Genomic DNA, 14,886 nt, shown 5'->3' with positions numbered 1-14,886 from the left:
AGATACCTTTTGTTTGCTAAGTCTAACAGTAGTCTTGAATATCTATATATTTATTTCTCGAAATTGTATGTACCTAAAGACAAATTTCTCCGCATTTGTACAGCAAAAGTATTTTCGGAAAAAATTTAAATTGTTTGTTAATAAGATTTTTATAAAAATTAATACCTTACTATTATTTTTCATTGTTTTGTTGATTCAGTGTTTTAATCTCACTTAACAGGTACACTGTACTAAAATCATTTTATAAACATTATAAACATTAGGCACTTAGACAATATTAGACTGACATGATTGACAGCGGATCTATTGACGCAAGTGTAACAAAGATTACTCAGCATGTTATTAAAATATTTCAAATATTTAAATATTTTTATAATCCAACGAGACTTTTATAAAAACTATAAATACTAAAAAAAAGAAAACGCTCATTACTTTTCTTACCGAACATTTTTGGGGTCTGGATAGCCTGCACACTTAAAAAAAACACCTGTTTGATAAATAAAACCGTAACGCAGTGACCGAGTCCGCACAACGCTACAACACCGATCACTAAAGCTATCCCATCCCCTATGTTGAATGCCCTTCCTTCTCATTTGTATATAATGTTTGCGGTTATGGGCCAAAATACGCGCTACAAAATGAGCCTCGGAGTTGAGTTCAACGCACTGACGAAGAAAATATTGGAAAAATATACTGAGGAAAATATTTATCAATAAAAGGCTTACAAATTTTTGTTTTACGATTTACACATTATTATTATTATTAATAATATATAACCTATATTATAAATTTATCCCACTAGACTTTAATAGTTCAAGTAGTCTTAAACTTTAAATATGTATGTGTTAAAGCCACTTTTAAAATTACGATAACCAGCTGTTTAGCTAGGCGATTTAAGAGTGGGCATTAACTTATAATAAAAAAAAATTAAGAAAATATAGTTATATTAAACCATTTTTAATAGCAAAAAGGAAATTCATATTTTGTCAAGTAGTTTGTGCAATGTTTTGCTTTTGCCACATTTTATTTTTGTAAGGAAAAGCTAGTATTATGACGGTTGTTAGAAAATGATTACACAACATATACAATAGGTGTCTACGCGTCATTTCTAATATAGAAAATTTATATTGCATATAAATATATATAAATATAAATATTTTAACTCGATTTTTATATATTATTACATTATTATTTTGATTTGTATGTTATATTTAAGTACCGCTTAGGCATATTATATGACCACAAAGTAATATTCCTCCTCTCCTTATTCCAAACGACTATGGTGGATACTTATGGAATTTAAAAGAATCTAGCTAAAAAATATTCATGAACGCGTTAGTTGCAATAACCAAGATTGATTGAAAGAAGACGACATTGAAAAAAATCTGCTATGGGTACATAAATACTTATTTGAATAAATTTTTTGTATAGTAATAATTTGTGTATGGCACATACACATACATAAACTTTGCATGAATGAAAAATTTGATTGGTACATACGATAAAATGTACAGTTTTATATATTTATTTAAAATATTTATTACATGTATGTATATATTGTGGTACATGGAACTACTTTTATGTATCAGATTTTGTATATGTACGTACTTAATTCTCTGTATAGTAATAACGTTTGCTCTTTATTTAAACAATCAGTATTCATATGTTTTCGGTATGAAATTCGGTATTTCAATCGTGGCTCGTGGCTTTTCACGGTCTACAGGCCAACCGAGACTGCTTTTCTGCCGTTTCTTTTAGTCTTTGACTGTTACCTTTTCTACTGTTGTTGCTCTTGTTATTATAGTATGCCACTGTTGTTATCTTTAGCTTTATTTTAACTTTGTTTAGTACTAGGGCGTCCATTGCAAATATTTTTTACTTTGCTTTGTGGCTTCGCAACCGAGACGACAATAATTAAATAAGATATAGAAGGAAACACATATTGTACAAAAATTAACTAATATATAATTATTCATATATATGTACATACATATGTCCATAAAAACAAATGTGAGTACATACATACATATGTATGAAAGTGCTACTTATTAGACTTTACAGTTCAGTTGAATCTGATTTATATACACCGCTATTTATATTTTAAAATATGAAAAACGGGAAAAAGGTTTTTGACAAATTCTTATGTACATATGTACATATATATTTTATTTTATTAAATTATAATTAACTCACACTGGTGTATATTATACATAAAGTAAAATGTTAACATCATATATACATGTGTATGTACATATATGTACGTAAATACATTTTTATATTTTAAAATTTTTTTACTTGGAAATTAAAGTTAAATGATATATCATATTTTAAGTTCTGCTGATTTTTAAATTTTATAAAATAGTACATACATATACATATACATAATTCTAAAAATGTATTTATTGATTTAGGCTCATGCTGGAAAAATAAAATAAAATATTTACCATAACGGCACTTCACAGCATCAAATGAAAAAATGGTTGTCTTGCCAAAATGTTTGTGTGGGTATATACAAATGTATGTAAACATATTCATACATATGAGATTTAGATTCCATATTTAACAATATTTTAAAATGCTTTTACTTTTCATGTTATTGTTTGCTATTTAGATACCAAAAACAAATGCGGCGAACCTCTTCAAAGCAACAGGGTTTAATTTAGCTAGAATGCAAGTATACATACACACATACATATGTACATGTATACAACATTAATGTTATATTTATAGGAAATGAGGCAGCGAACCGTAGTTCCTATAAGTACGAACACATTTAGAAGCCCATCGCCAGCACGTTATGGGTAAAGCCTTTTTTCATCCACTGGTATGTAGGTATACACACATGCATACATACACATGTATACAAATGTACATAAACAAATTTTTGTCAAATGTTTAGCGGCATGATCGTGGAGGAGGTCAAAACAATACATGTATGAATCTACATACATATGTATGTATGAATTAATGTGACGTCACAAACCTACAGTTGTTTAAATTTACATGGCAAATGGCAAATCTAGTTTAAATTGCTTAAATACATATGTATGTACAAATAAAATATGTATGTACATCCAAATATGCACTTAAAGTAGCCGCCGATGTTACTCGTGATTTAAAAAAATAAATATCGTTTATTATAGATATGTGTGGTCAATATCGATGACTTTCACGAAAAACACGCGGAGATACCGAAACCTACTTTTCAAACAAAACACTGTCATTTATCGATGGCTATCGATTTTTTTTTATGTATAGTAATTTAAAAATATTTTATGATATAAATATGAAGTTACTACACTTGTTAAACATTTTAAAAATCGTTGGCAATATCGAGGATAAGTCTTAGAAACGATTAATTATAAATATTTACAATCCCATATTAAAAGTGGGTAGCAGTTAATATATAAATTCTTTCTGAAATGTTAATGTTCCTATACAAAAACTACCCTTTCAAAATTATCAAGAATCAGTTCAAGTTAGTTACGCTAAGTTTTCATATGAACTTGAATATTACTTTTTAAAATGGAAAAACCTGAGTTCGCGAAGAAAAAAAAACTTTAAGAAAACCGATTGTAATAAAAATACTAATTAGTTCATGCTAGCAGTACACTATTGGTATATGAAATATACGCTTAAAAATATCGAAATTCTCTGTAATATAATTGTTGTTTAAACATTGTTCAATTAACTAAATAAGTTGGTTCGTTCTTTGTCAACTTTAATTTTGCTCCCTTATTTGTTCTGTTGTTGTATTTTGTCAGGCTTATCTCCGTATTGTTTTACTTTCACTAATGAAAAAAAATGTGCTATATTTAATAAATGGTATAATTTATAAATTTATTTATACTAAGCGAAATTATCTTTTATATTGAATGTTTGATAGCTGACGTTATATAATACCAATACCATACTTTGACGCAATACCTTACCTTTAGTCTGAAATCTCTAAAGTCAAGTCCTAGCACGTGGTGTGATTTAATTGTATTGAACAATAAGTTGTTTATTGTTGTTGTTACCCTTACACACAAAGGGGAATCATTGTCGCCTGAATCCAACTCGAAGCGGATTTAAAGTTGGTTTAAAATTCTGAGGCACCCCACCTGACAGCTGAGCTTATTAGCTCGTTGATCATTGCACTGAAGCTTGCTCACTGCTAAGCTGATAAGCGTTTAACTCAGCTCCGCATGTTTTTTTTTTTCTCACTTACTTATAAATCGATAAACTAAATAATTCATATCAGATCAGATCAGATCAAATGATAGTTTATTTTTAGCCTAATATGTCATTCTTTGTATTAACTTAAATATATATAAAATTTTTCGAGACAAGTATATCAATTTCAATAACAATTATCCTATTCGCAGCAACGAAACTAGCTGACGATCAGATCAGATCAGATCAAATGATAGTTTATTTTTAGCCTAATATGTCATTCTTTGTATTAACTTAAATATATATACAATTTTTCGAGACAAGTATATCAATTTCAATAACAATTATCCTATTCGGAGCAACGAAACTAGCTGACGTTACTGTTATGAAGGTAGCTCAAACTATCAGGAGTGGCAAAGACGCTCAGGTTAATCCTCGACTTAAAACTCAAATGAGGAGAAACTTGATAGCGAGGAGTTGGAAAAATGTGAAGGGCTGATTACTAGTTTCAAACTTGAACTTTGGAACGTTAGTACGGTGGTGCTATCTGTCAATTGATGAAATTCATCCCCTTAGAGAAAGCTCCACAAAACTTATCAATGGAGATCGACATCGATTACTGCCAATCCAAAATCATCTCATTGTCTTCCTAATAACGAATATACATACATATGTACATACACACACATGTATAAATACAATTATGGGGTCATTGTTGCCTTCTTTTCCGTGTTAAATGCATTTGCACAACATCAAATAAATTTTCCTTTTTTTTATGCAATACTTTCCAATTATTCAATTTGTGCAACACCCTAAAATGTATGATCGTCGCGTCAGCAGAATTTGAAATATTTATTTATAGGACTTATTTTAAATATGTTTGATAATGATTTTCTTGTGTACCTAACTATTTTTTTCATGGCCTTGATTTGTAGATCACGTTGTATATACATACATATGTATGTATCTCGTTATTTGTTTATTCTGTTCATTTTATGTATATTTATTAGTTGCTAATAAGATTATGTAAATAGTTGTTCGCATTAAGATAATACATTTATTCCAAAAATCAAAGTTTAATATTACTTTTTATAGGTTTATTGCAATAGTTAGTTGACACTCTTACATATACATAGGTATGTATATATATATACATATGTGTGCATATACCAAAGTACAGCACAAAGTAATCCATACATGTATGTACATATTAATGAAATACTTTGTATCTGTTTTCTGTTTTATAATATGAGTTAAGTATGCTGTACTTAAATCAGTTTGAATTTTAATAGATAAATTCACATTATTCTGATAAACAGTAATTACTGCTTGTTTTTAGTAGTACATGCCCCATTCTATGTAATCTACATTTATGTATGTATGTATATAAATTTCGATCGATTAGGGAAAATATACTATCAGCAAATTAGCAGTTTTTCAAAATTTTAATACAAATTTATGAAGGAATAGATTTAGTGCACTTATGATGCCATTTTTGATCACATATCTCTCAAACACAGCAATAATTAAAGACAATAATTATACCTCCACTAAGTTCGTAATCAAAATTTATTGATTTAGTGCATTTATGATATAATTTTTGATCACAAACACAGCAATAATTAAAGATAATAATTATGCCTCTACTAAGTTCGAATATGTACCACAGATATGATCATAAATACAATATCTGTAACTGGTTAAGTATTTGTCATTACTACAGATATGTACGAAGCATAGGTTGTTTTATGGCTTGTATTTCTGTACAACAGTACATACATACATATGTACATATATCGTTATTCATATGGATATTGCATTGTATCTACATATTTATTTATTCAACATATTTTTCTCATCAACTATTGTTAAAGACACGATTCTAATTTTGATGTGTATTTTATTTGAAATTAACAAAATAATTAAAATTGGGTTAATTAATTAATTAATTATATTACTGAGCTAAGGCTAAGCCGGCAGCAACTGGAATCCATCAATAGTGAAAATAGCAATTAGAATTGTACAAATTTTAAATTTTAAGATGCACATAAGAAAGCATACATATGTACATACACACACATCCACAGAGGCATACACATAAATGTAAATTGTACAATTTATATATGGAAAAGGCGTTCGACCTTGTGGTCGATAGTTTACAGGGCTTCTAATGGCCCTGACTAATTTGCACGATAGTGACTATTCGATGCCAATTTTCAGAAAATATGATCTTCTATTCCAAACAAATAATTTATAATTTGTACATAAAGTTAGCAACATTTTGTAGCCACGTAAAATTCTGATTTGTATAAGTAATACATATTTTTTACATATGTTTGATTTTATTTCCGTATGTAATTGCATATATCGTATTTATCAACTTTGTAAGTTACAACGTAATTTTGGTTATCGTGGACATTGCGGTATTATAATTTTTGATATAGTTATATTCAATTTACCCACATCATAGGCATAATTTATCTACTTGCAGCTGAAGGATGTCACCTAACACATATTTAAAGGCGATTGATTTTCACATGCTCAGGGATTTTTATTGAGTTAATTTTTATGTATCTATGGTATATGTATGTTTAACCGAATTCTTTCGGTGGGAATGCTTTTTAGTGAAAGCAAAACCGTAATTGATTATAACTTCCTATTTTGTTAATATATAACACAGGTATTTATTTTCTTGATGTTTCTCTTAATCCAAATCGAGTTTTTTTTTTTTTTTTGAAAACTATTTGAACTCGTGAATAATGAACGCCATGCAACAATAATTCAAGATGAACATATCCCATTTTAAGTGAATGTGATAAAAAGACATATAGTATATATATTGGTATATGATCTACGACTTCAAACACTTGTGTGCTATGATAAAAAGGACCATGTATGGTAAGTAAATAATTCAATTAACGTGATTTTTATATGGATGTATATATCAATATTAGATCTTTCTTACAAATACAACGCTAAACTCTATGAACGATAAAGAAAAATATAACTACAGGGATACAAAACTCTAAGTCCATTCGTTTATCAGTCAATCCATTTTACATACTTCCTCCCATACTGAATAATTTTGTAATTGTGTAGATGTGCAGGTGTGTGTATATATGCATGTGTGTGAGAGTCTTAAGTCACTGAATGCTGCCATAAAGGACCTTATTGGCCGTCGCCATCATCAATAATCATTAAACTAATCATCAACAATGGAGCAAACGAATTGAGATATATAATCATATTCAGCTTCCCTACCGGCTTGTGGTCTATTTTGACCCTGTAGAGCTGTTGAAGGGTTTTGAGTTGTTTGGCGCCACGCTGAATTAGTATTACTAACTGCAGTTGAAACGTTGCTAGATACATTAACATTGGGCTGAGAAATCACGGTCATTGATGTTATGTTAGTTGCACCTCCTACATTTGAAGTATTTTTAGCCGCGTTATTAGCATTGGAAGTTGCTGCGCTGCCATTCACAGAAGAGCCAACAATGCTGCCGCTATTACCACTGGTACAGCTACTATTGCTGCTGCTATTAGATGCTCCACCGCTGACTGCATTGGACCCACCAACTGAAATGGCAGGTGCATTCGTATTGCCTATAGCAGTTGCCGTTTGCTGGTTGCTCGTTGTTCCGCTGGCGGCAACGGAGTTTTGTCCGCTGCTTGGATTGCAGCTGCCAGAGCTTCCAGAGCCAGTTGTTAAAACAGTTGTTGTGGCCACAATGCAACTATTGTTGCCAGCAGTGTTTCCGCTCGATGTTATAGTAATTGTCGAGTTGTTGGACGAGGACGGACCACCTTGCGGTGGTAAATGCTGCAGAATGCTCTGCACCTCATTTTCGTTTGGCGATTCAGCAAACATAGTCGTATTCCCAAGAACACAATTGTTGAGAGCCATTTGTGCTTTGTTAGCCTCCTCCCTAGATGCATATTTACATAAAGCAATTCCTTGGATTAAATACAGATGAAAACTAACAAGGGGACCATGTTGCATACACAAGGTACGTAAAGTAGGACCATCAATCTGCAAACGCGATAACTTGGTTAAAATACAATACATAAAATAAATTCGTACTGTTAGCTTACCTGGGCATTTAAATTTTTAAGAAGCAACCAATTGGATCCCCAAGAATTATTACCCCCAGTCCAAGTCGTATTGGTGCTAGGGACAGCTCTATTAGGCAACCACCCATTCGAATTTCCGCTAACTGTTGCAGAAGGAGTGGTAACTGTCAAGCCACTACCAGATTTGTTAGTGCTTAATCCAGGAGGAGGTCCTCGGGATGAGCTTTTATTCAAAGGGCTTGTCCATAGCTCAGAAGTGGCACATTGTTGAGTGTTGTCTGACCAACTACAAGTAAATATTAAAAAATAATATTAGAAAGGTCACGAATTTAAAAATAACTGTTTTTTTATCATTAACTTTTAAATCACTTATTTCGAATACTGTAAATATTAGGCCAGAGAATCTTTAAGATTCTCTTAAGTATAATAAATAATAAATAGAAGATGAAATAGCTACCCAAAAAATGTTAGTACCTTGGAAAGTTTTGGTTTGGGTTAAAGCTCCACGTTGAAGACGATAAACTTAGTGCCGGCAAATCAGTCGGAGAGCTCTTGCCGGTGTTGGCAAAAATATCAGCATCTTTTGGCGTCGGGTTAATGGACAATGGAGATCTAGCAACGCTTCCAGGAGTTATGCTGGGATCATCTTCAATGGTCTTTATCTGAGAACCCTTAAAAAGTAATTTCTGCTTGGGTATGTTTCACATTAAAAATCATTCTACAGTTACCTTCCACGGTTTTCCTGGCTCAAATTCTTGCACCAAATCAGTGTATGCAGTTGCTGTCGGAGTAACTGACCAGTCTTTGCTCTCATTTTCTGATGATGGATCTGGCCAACCATCTCCGATATTACGCCCTGTTGACCATGTTCTGTAAAATATAATAGTTATTTACGAGAACATTCAATTAATATCATTGAGTAACAACCCATACATTGCTTAGATCTAGTTATGGGATTCATGTATTTTTAAATTTGCTTGGAAAGGAGTATAAAGAGGTTGTGCAACAGGAAGAAGGCAGACTGCATAAAGTCTGTCTGTAGGTATGAGCATAAGAAATCAACAACTAGATTGAAATAAAAAGAGAAAAAAAATTTGGTATGCAGGTACGTCGGCAGCCATTCTTGCAAGATGCATGATCAGAAAAACTATTTATGAAATTACTGAACAAATGTCTGCCCCACCTTTTCCCTCTCATACCATTATCCTTTTTTTTTTTTTTTTTGTATTAAAACTGCTTAAATGCTTAAAGGTATTTCATACAGAGTACTCCAAAGTATAAAAAAATGAGAATTTGTTACAAATAATAATGTAATATACAGAGGACACTCAAGTAATGATACAAACAATATAATGTAATTCACCTACCCATCATTTTGTAAGCCCAGCGGGCCGCTCATATTGTTTGAGTTGCTTGATAAGTTTTGTTTTGTTGCCCCGGGAGCACGTGAAAAGTCCGTACTGTCGGCAGTCATGGTGTCTTTTTCTAATACTGGAAGCTTCCATTGATTTAATCGAGATTGCTGGTTAGGCGCTCCCTGATAACCAGTTGGCTACAAGAAAAAGACAAATGTAAAGGAATAATTATATAACAGGGTTAATTTTTAAATTAAAGAAATTGTATTTTGTATTAATTTGATTCGTGGGTTTTCAAATGTTTCCATGTTTATATAGCCCATATTCCTAAAACCTTAAAAATTTCCCCTTCATATACGTATATTGTATGGTATTAACTTATTGAATATAATATGTTAATACCACAACTTCAATTTATGTTTAAAGCAAGTCACACTTAAAATTAAAAATACATATTATTCCCTATCGGTTAACACAATATTTTCTTTTTGTTATTACCAATAAACTTTGGCATCTATTGAACACCTAAATAAAAAAAATAATTTATTAAATTTATCAATATTTACCCACTATTAACCCACACATAGCTATAAAAAAAAACTCTATTCATACCTTGTTTAGATTAAGCTCAGAAAAATTTCCTTGAAGTGTAGATATTGCTTCATGATTTCTTAAATAATCATTGCTAGAATTATTTAAATGTCCGGATGGGTGATGTGGTTGTTGCTGTTGAGGGTTTTGTTGTTGCAAATTCTGTTGTTTGACATAAACTGACTGTTGTGCATTTATTTGGTTTTGAACATTTTGAATCTGCTGCTTGTATTTAGCAATGGCTACATTTACTGCCATAGGATTAGCGTTACTGCGAGAAAGTGATTGCTGTGCAGCTTGAAGATGCTAAAAAAGCAATAGGTAAATATATATATAAAATAAAAAAATAAAATCCGAACCTTTATTAAACCCAGTAGTTGATTTAATAAATTTAATGTATTCTGTGTCAGCGGCTGAGTTAATATCTGACTGGATATAAAACCACTGTGTATTGCCAATTGGATCTGCTGGCCAAGCATTCGAATGTGCTGTCCTGATGGCTGATTATTGGCATTTGTCGCAGCGATGTTGACCGTTGGTGTTGCATTGGATGAATTCTGACAAAATGCTACTGATGCAGCATTTGCTGTATTTACATTTACAGACTGAGGTCCGCCAAGCGCAACTCCGTGGAGTCCTCCTTGACTTAAATATTTCTGCACTTGTAAAGCGGCTATATTTGGATTATTGCTGCCGGGTACAGTGGAACCACTCATACTACTCATAAGATTACTCTATAAAAACAAGATAATTGGAAAAACCCTTATAATAAAAACAACTCTCCGAGCTAATAATATTACACATACCGGAGGGAATGACATTGAGGGTGCATTGGCAACCGGATAACGTTGGGGGAAGCCAGAGCTGTTTGACGAATTCGTGTGGTCAGTGTAGGAACCAAGTGTGTCATCATGGCGGCGCCAACCTTCCATAGCGTTTGCGTTAGCCCGAAGTAATTCGGCGGCCTCCTCGATATTCATATTAGCGCTGAGTAATGCACGCTCAACGTCGTCTTTTTTGAACCCATTCTCAACCAGAATACGATATTGTTTGCTTTGCTTTATCATATCAGAATTCACCACGCCCACATTGATACCAGAAAGTTTCTGTTGTTGTTGCTGCTGCTGCTGCACCTTTCCTACAATGCCTCCATGGGACCAATCAGACGAAATATCTCCGTCTCCGCTGCCACCCACCGTGCTTGCATTACTCCAGCCAGAAACAGAATTAGTAGTCGATAATTTTGGCTGTTTTGTACCCCAACCGCCACTAGCGCCACTTGCACTTGCAGCTGTTGCTGGCGAGTCACTCCACGAATTAGAATTTCCACTTATTTGGGCAAGCGACGAATTTGTCTTATCATCAATCCAATTATTACCAGTCACATTGACAACACTGTGACTATCGTCGCCCCATGAGCTAACGACGCCAGGATTTCTGCCACCGTTGCCTCCGCTATTTCCACTGTTTGGATGCACCCAGATGGCCCCGGCATCAGGCTTGCCAAGTTGACCACCGGCCACTCCATTCGGTCCGATTGAAGTCACTAGGCGAGTCTGAGGTCCAACGACGTTTGTGTTTCCACCACCAACTGCAACGTTGCTATTTCCTACGATGTTACCGCTTGTGGGATTTTGGGACCGCATTAAATGGTTACGACTCATTGAATCGGTCATATCTTTCCAGTGAGCGCCTCCGCCTGGTACACGAGTCTGTTGACCCCAAAGTGAGGTACCGTCGTCATAATTGGGAATATTTCGTCGTTGTGGTGGCGGTGATGGCTCTTCCCAACCACTTATCTGCTTGGCCATATCTTTTTGACTGCTGCCAACAACCGCCTGTGCCCCTCCCCATTGGCTACCCATGTTGGTGGATACCCCACCAACTCCGACATTAATACCACCTGGTCCTATGTTTGAGTTTGGCACATTCGTTCCAGATGCTCCAACTCCAGCAGGACCAACCATTTTGTTAAGATTTTGTATCTGGTTATGACCAATTTGGGGATGATGACCCCACATTTCTGACGTGCCATTAAGACGACCCGATATACCACGGGGGTCGCCTCTTATCGGATCCCGCGGATCAATCATCCGCAAATCACGCGGATCGCCTGTGGGGGCACCTACACCACGCATTGGCATAGAATCGCGTGGATCCACATTTCGAAGATCCATAGGGCCAGTTCCACCCAAAGGTCGCAACTCGCGTGGATCACCCCAGCCATTATTTGCGTTAACAACATTGCTACCAGGTCCTCCTACTGCTCCAGGCGCAGGCAAATTATTTCCACCACTTGCACCTACTTAAATAAATATAATAATTGAAGAAAATTATTTATGCAATATAAATTGTACTAGTTGAAGGGAAAATGCAACATAATCACATATTAGAGCTGCAAAAATATCGATGCTTATCAATGTCAATGTTGGTAATTTAGAAACCGAAAGAGAGAAAAATCTTCCTTTAAATAAAATTATCTCTACCTTCACGATTTAAACACTTCTAATCTCCTACCGTTTTAAAATTTTTGTTATCACATGTTTTCATTTAATTTTTTTTATTTTTTTTTTTTTTTATTACTGATTTCAATCATTCCCGCATTTTAATCTTAGATTTTAAATTTGTAAGTGCTGGAATGTTGTCATTTGGTTGGTAGTGCTAGTTTTAATTTGTATTTTGGTAACAATTGCCTAGAATATATATGTCCATGGGAATTATACATTTACATACAAGTATAAAAAGGAGTACTGATTATGGATGAGTACAGATACATAAAATATATATATAGAATGTCAGTTACTAAAAATAGTTGTTGAGGGTATACCAAATTATTATAATACCATGTAAGATTTTTGAAAGCATTTATGTTTTTGCAGCTTCATAAAAACAGTTAAAAATTTAAAATTAACTATCGCTGTGGATAGTGAAAAATAATCTATAATTTAATAATTAAATTGAAATTAGGCCTACTAAAATAGGAAACTTATCATGAATTGCAAAAAGCGTAGTTAAACTATAAAAAAATAGTAATGCATTGGATTGCATGTGCACTTACATCCTTGTGCTACAGGCAGTGCACCTGTTCCAGCTGTGCTGCTATTACCAGTTGCTCCTATTCCAACACCGACACCAACTCCCTGACCCCATTGAGGTCCAGACGATCCGCCAACGCCGGCTCCAACAGCAGCGGGATTAGCACTAACTGACGGACCGGATGCTGCACTATTTCCCGATTGACCCGTCCAAACACTGGTGCTGTCCACACCATCATCATCTTCTCCCCAAGTTCCGCCTAAATTCGAAGAAGGAGTATGACCCCAAGAAGGTTTTGGTACTTGCTGGGCAGGCGGCTGGCCTCCGTTTCTCAAATTTGATTCCCATAAATCCGTGCCGTTATTAATATTCGGTTTCCACATTGGCGGTCCTGAGGGATCTTTATTTGCTGGTTCTGGAGAGCTGGGTACTTCCCAATTCGTGTCCTGATTTACATGCTGACATCCCCAGCCATCCTGGGAGAAAAGCGCCTCGCGCATTATGTTCAACTGTTCCAATTGATGTTTTGCTGTATTAGCAGATGATAACAGCGCATTCTCATTCGCAATCTCCACTACTCCTTCAATAAGTTCATGACCAACATCATTCTCATTAAATGAACTTGTTTGACTATTGGTATTAATCTTGTTTATAATAGTAATTTTCTGCTCCTTTTTTTAAGTCGTATTGGCGTGTTACTGTCTTTTGTCGACTGTTAATTTTATTGATTTTAAGCCTAAAAATATATACACATGTATGTACAAATAAAAACATACATTAGTAATGCTGTACATAAACAATAAAATAACTCTTAATATCAGAAAACATCACAATAAAATGATCAGTATTTATAAAATATTTGAAACTAATTTTAATGTAATTCAAAATGGATAAGTAGTTAAGTAAAAAGTATATTTGTCTTGTCATTTCTAACTATCGAACTAAAACAACATATTAAGTTTTGAATAATGCTTCTTATTATATTCGAAAGTATCTATGTACAACATAATATGTCTGAACAAAATAATTCAATACTTCTTCTGAATTTATTTCTAAAATTTTTTCTTGACTAAAATAGCAAAAAAAAAAAAAAAGAGAAAACAACGTTGACCAACTTAACATTCATAATGGTATTGGTCAATGCTTCAAATTATTAGGACCTCAATTGTTTTGTATTGCATGGGAAATTTTTTAAAAAATGAATAATTTTCCTTTCTCCTGAGTTACAGCAACACACAATTTTAAATACATTTAATTTTTAGGGTGCCTAAATAAAAAAATAATATTAAGTTTTATATTTATTTTATTTTGTCATCTAATGGTTTCCAAATAGGAAAATTGGAATCAAAAATACAAAATATATAAGCTTGCATACAATCAAAGCAAACAGGTTATAGGCCCTAATGCCTATTACTAGGATCAAAGCAAGTGCTTCCGCAAATTCATTATACAAACTGTTCTAATGACCTAACACTTAGTATGATTATCCTACCATTATTAGCGGTTAAGCATAAGCAATTTGATATCGCTCATATTGAATATTTCCATATACACCCAAGTGTAAATTTATTAACTTTAACTTTTTGGGTTTTTTATAAGTAAGAAATTTGTAATATTTAAATCTATTCTGTTTTGTTTGTTCTTCACAATTTTTACATTTACAAGGCACTACATTTTA

The 14,886-nt window shown here is 33.2% G+C and overlaps 1 protein-coding gene across 3 annotated transcripts; it reads right to left on the bottom strand.

Annotated features, from left to right (window-relative positions):
- Window positions 1–6,853: 6,853 nt before the first annotated feature.
- Window positions 6,854–13,881, bottom strand: LOC108607382 (protein Gawky). 3 transcript variants are annotated; one of them, XM_033294652.1, is made up of 9 exons: window positions 13,231–13,881; window positions 10,979–12,477; window positions 10,532–10,906; window positions 10,194–10,478; window positions 9,594–9,778; window positions 8,955–9,096; window positions 8,701–8,897; window positions 8,248–8,512; window positions 6,854–8,185 (listed from the first exon to the last, which is right to left on the bottom strand). In XM_033294652.1, exons 1-9 carry the CDS (start codon window positions 13,706–13,708, stop codon window positions 7,358–7,360), a joined length of 4,254 nt encoding a protein of 1,417 aa, XP_033150543.1. In that variant the 5' UTR covers window positions 13,709–13,881; the 3' UTR covers window positions 6,854–7,357. The 3 variants fall into 3 exon arrangements, with proteins under 3 accessions (XP_033150543.1, XP_033150542.1, XP_033150541.1); XM_033294651.1 differs by having other exon boundaries at window positions 8,701–8,888; window positions 13,231–13,798; XM_033294650.1 differs by having other exon boundaries at window positions 10,979–12,474; window positions 13,231–13,798.
- Window positions 13,882–14,886: the final 1,005 nt, after the last annotated feature.

Source organism: Drosophila busckii, chromosome 4 (genome assembly GCF_011750605.1).
Source record: "Drosophila busckii strain San Diego stock center, stock number 13000-0081.31 chromosome 4, ASM1175060v1, whole genome shotgun sequence".
Lineage (NCBI taxonomy): Eukaryota > Metazoa > Arthropoda > Insecta > Diptera > Drosophilidae > Drosophila > Drosophila busckii.
The sequence above is the reverse complement of the archived record's forward strand: the minus strand, read 5'-3'. Positions and strand labels throughout refer to the sequence as shown.

Coding starts and splice junctions, on each gene's coding strand:
- LOC108607382 (XM_033294652.1), bottom strand. CDS start 13,708: ATGCGCGAGGCGCTTTTCTCCCAGGATGGCTGGGGATGTCAGCATGTA. Junction 12,478..13,230: donor ACTGCCTGTAGCACAAGGAT/GTAAGTGCACAT, acceptor TATTTATTTAAG/TAGGTGCAAGTGGTGGAAAT. Junction 10,907..10,978: donor CCTCAATGTCATTCCCTCCG/GTATGTGTAATA, acceptor TTGTTTTTATAG/AGTAATCTTATGAGTAGTAT.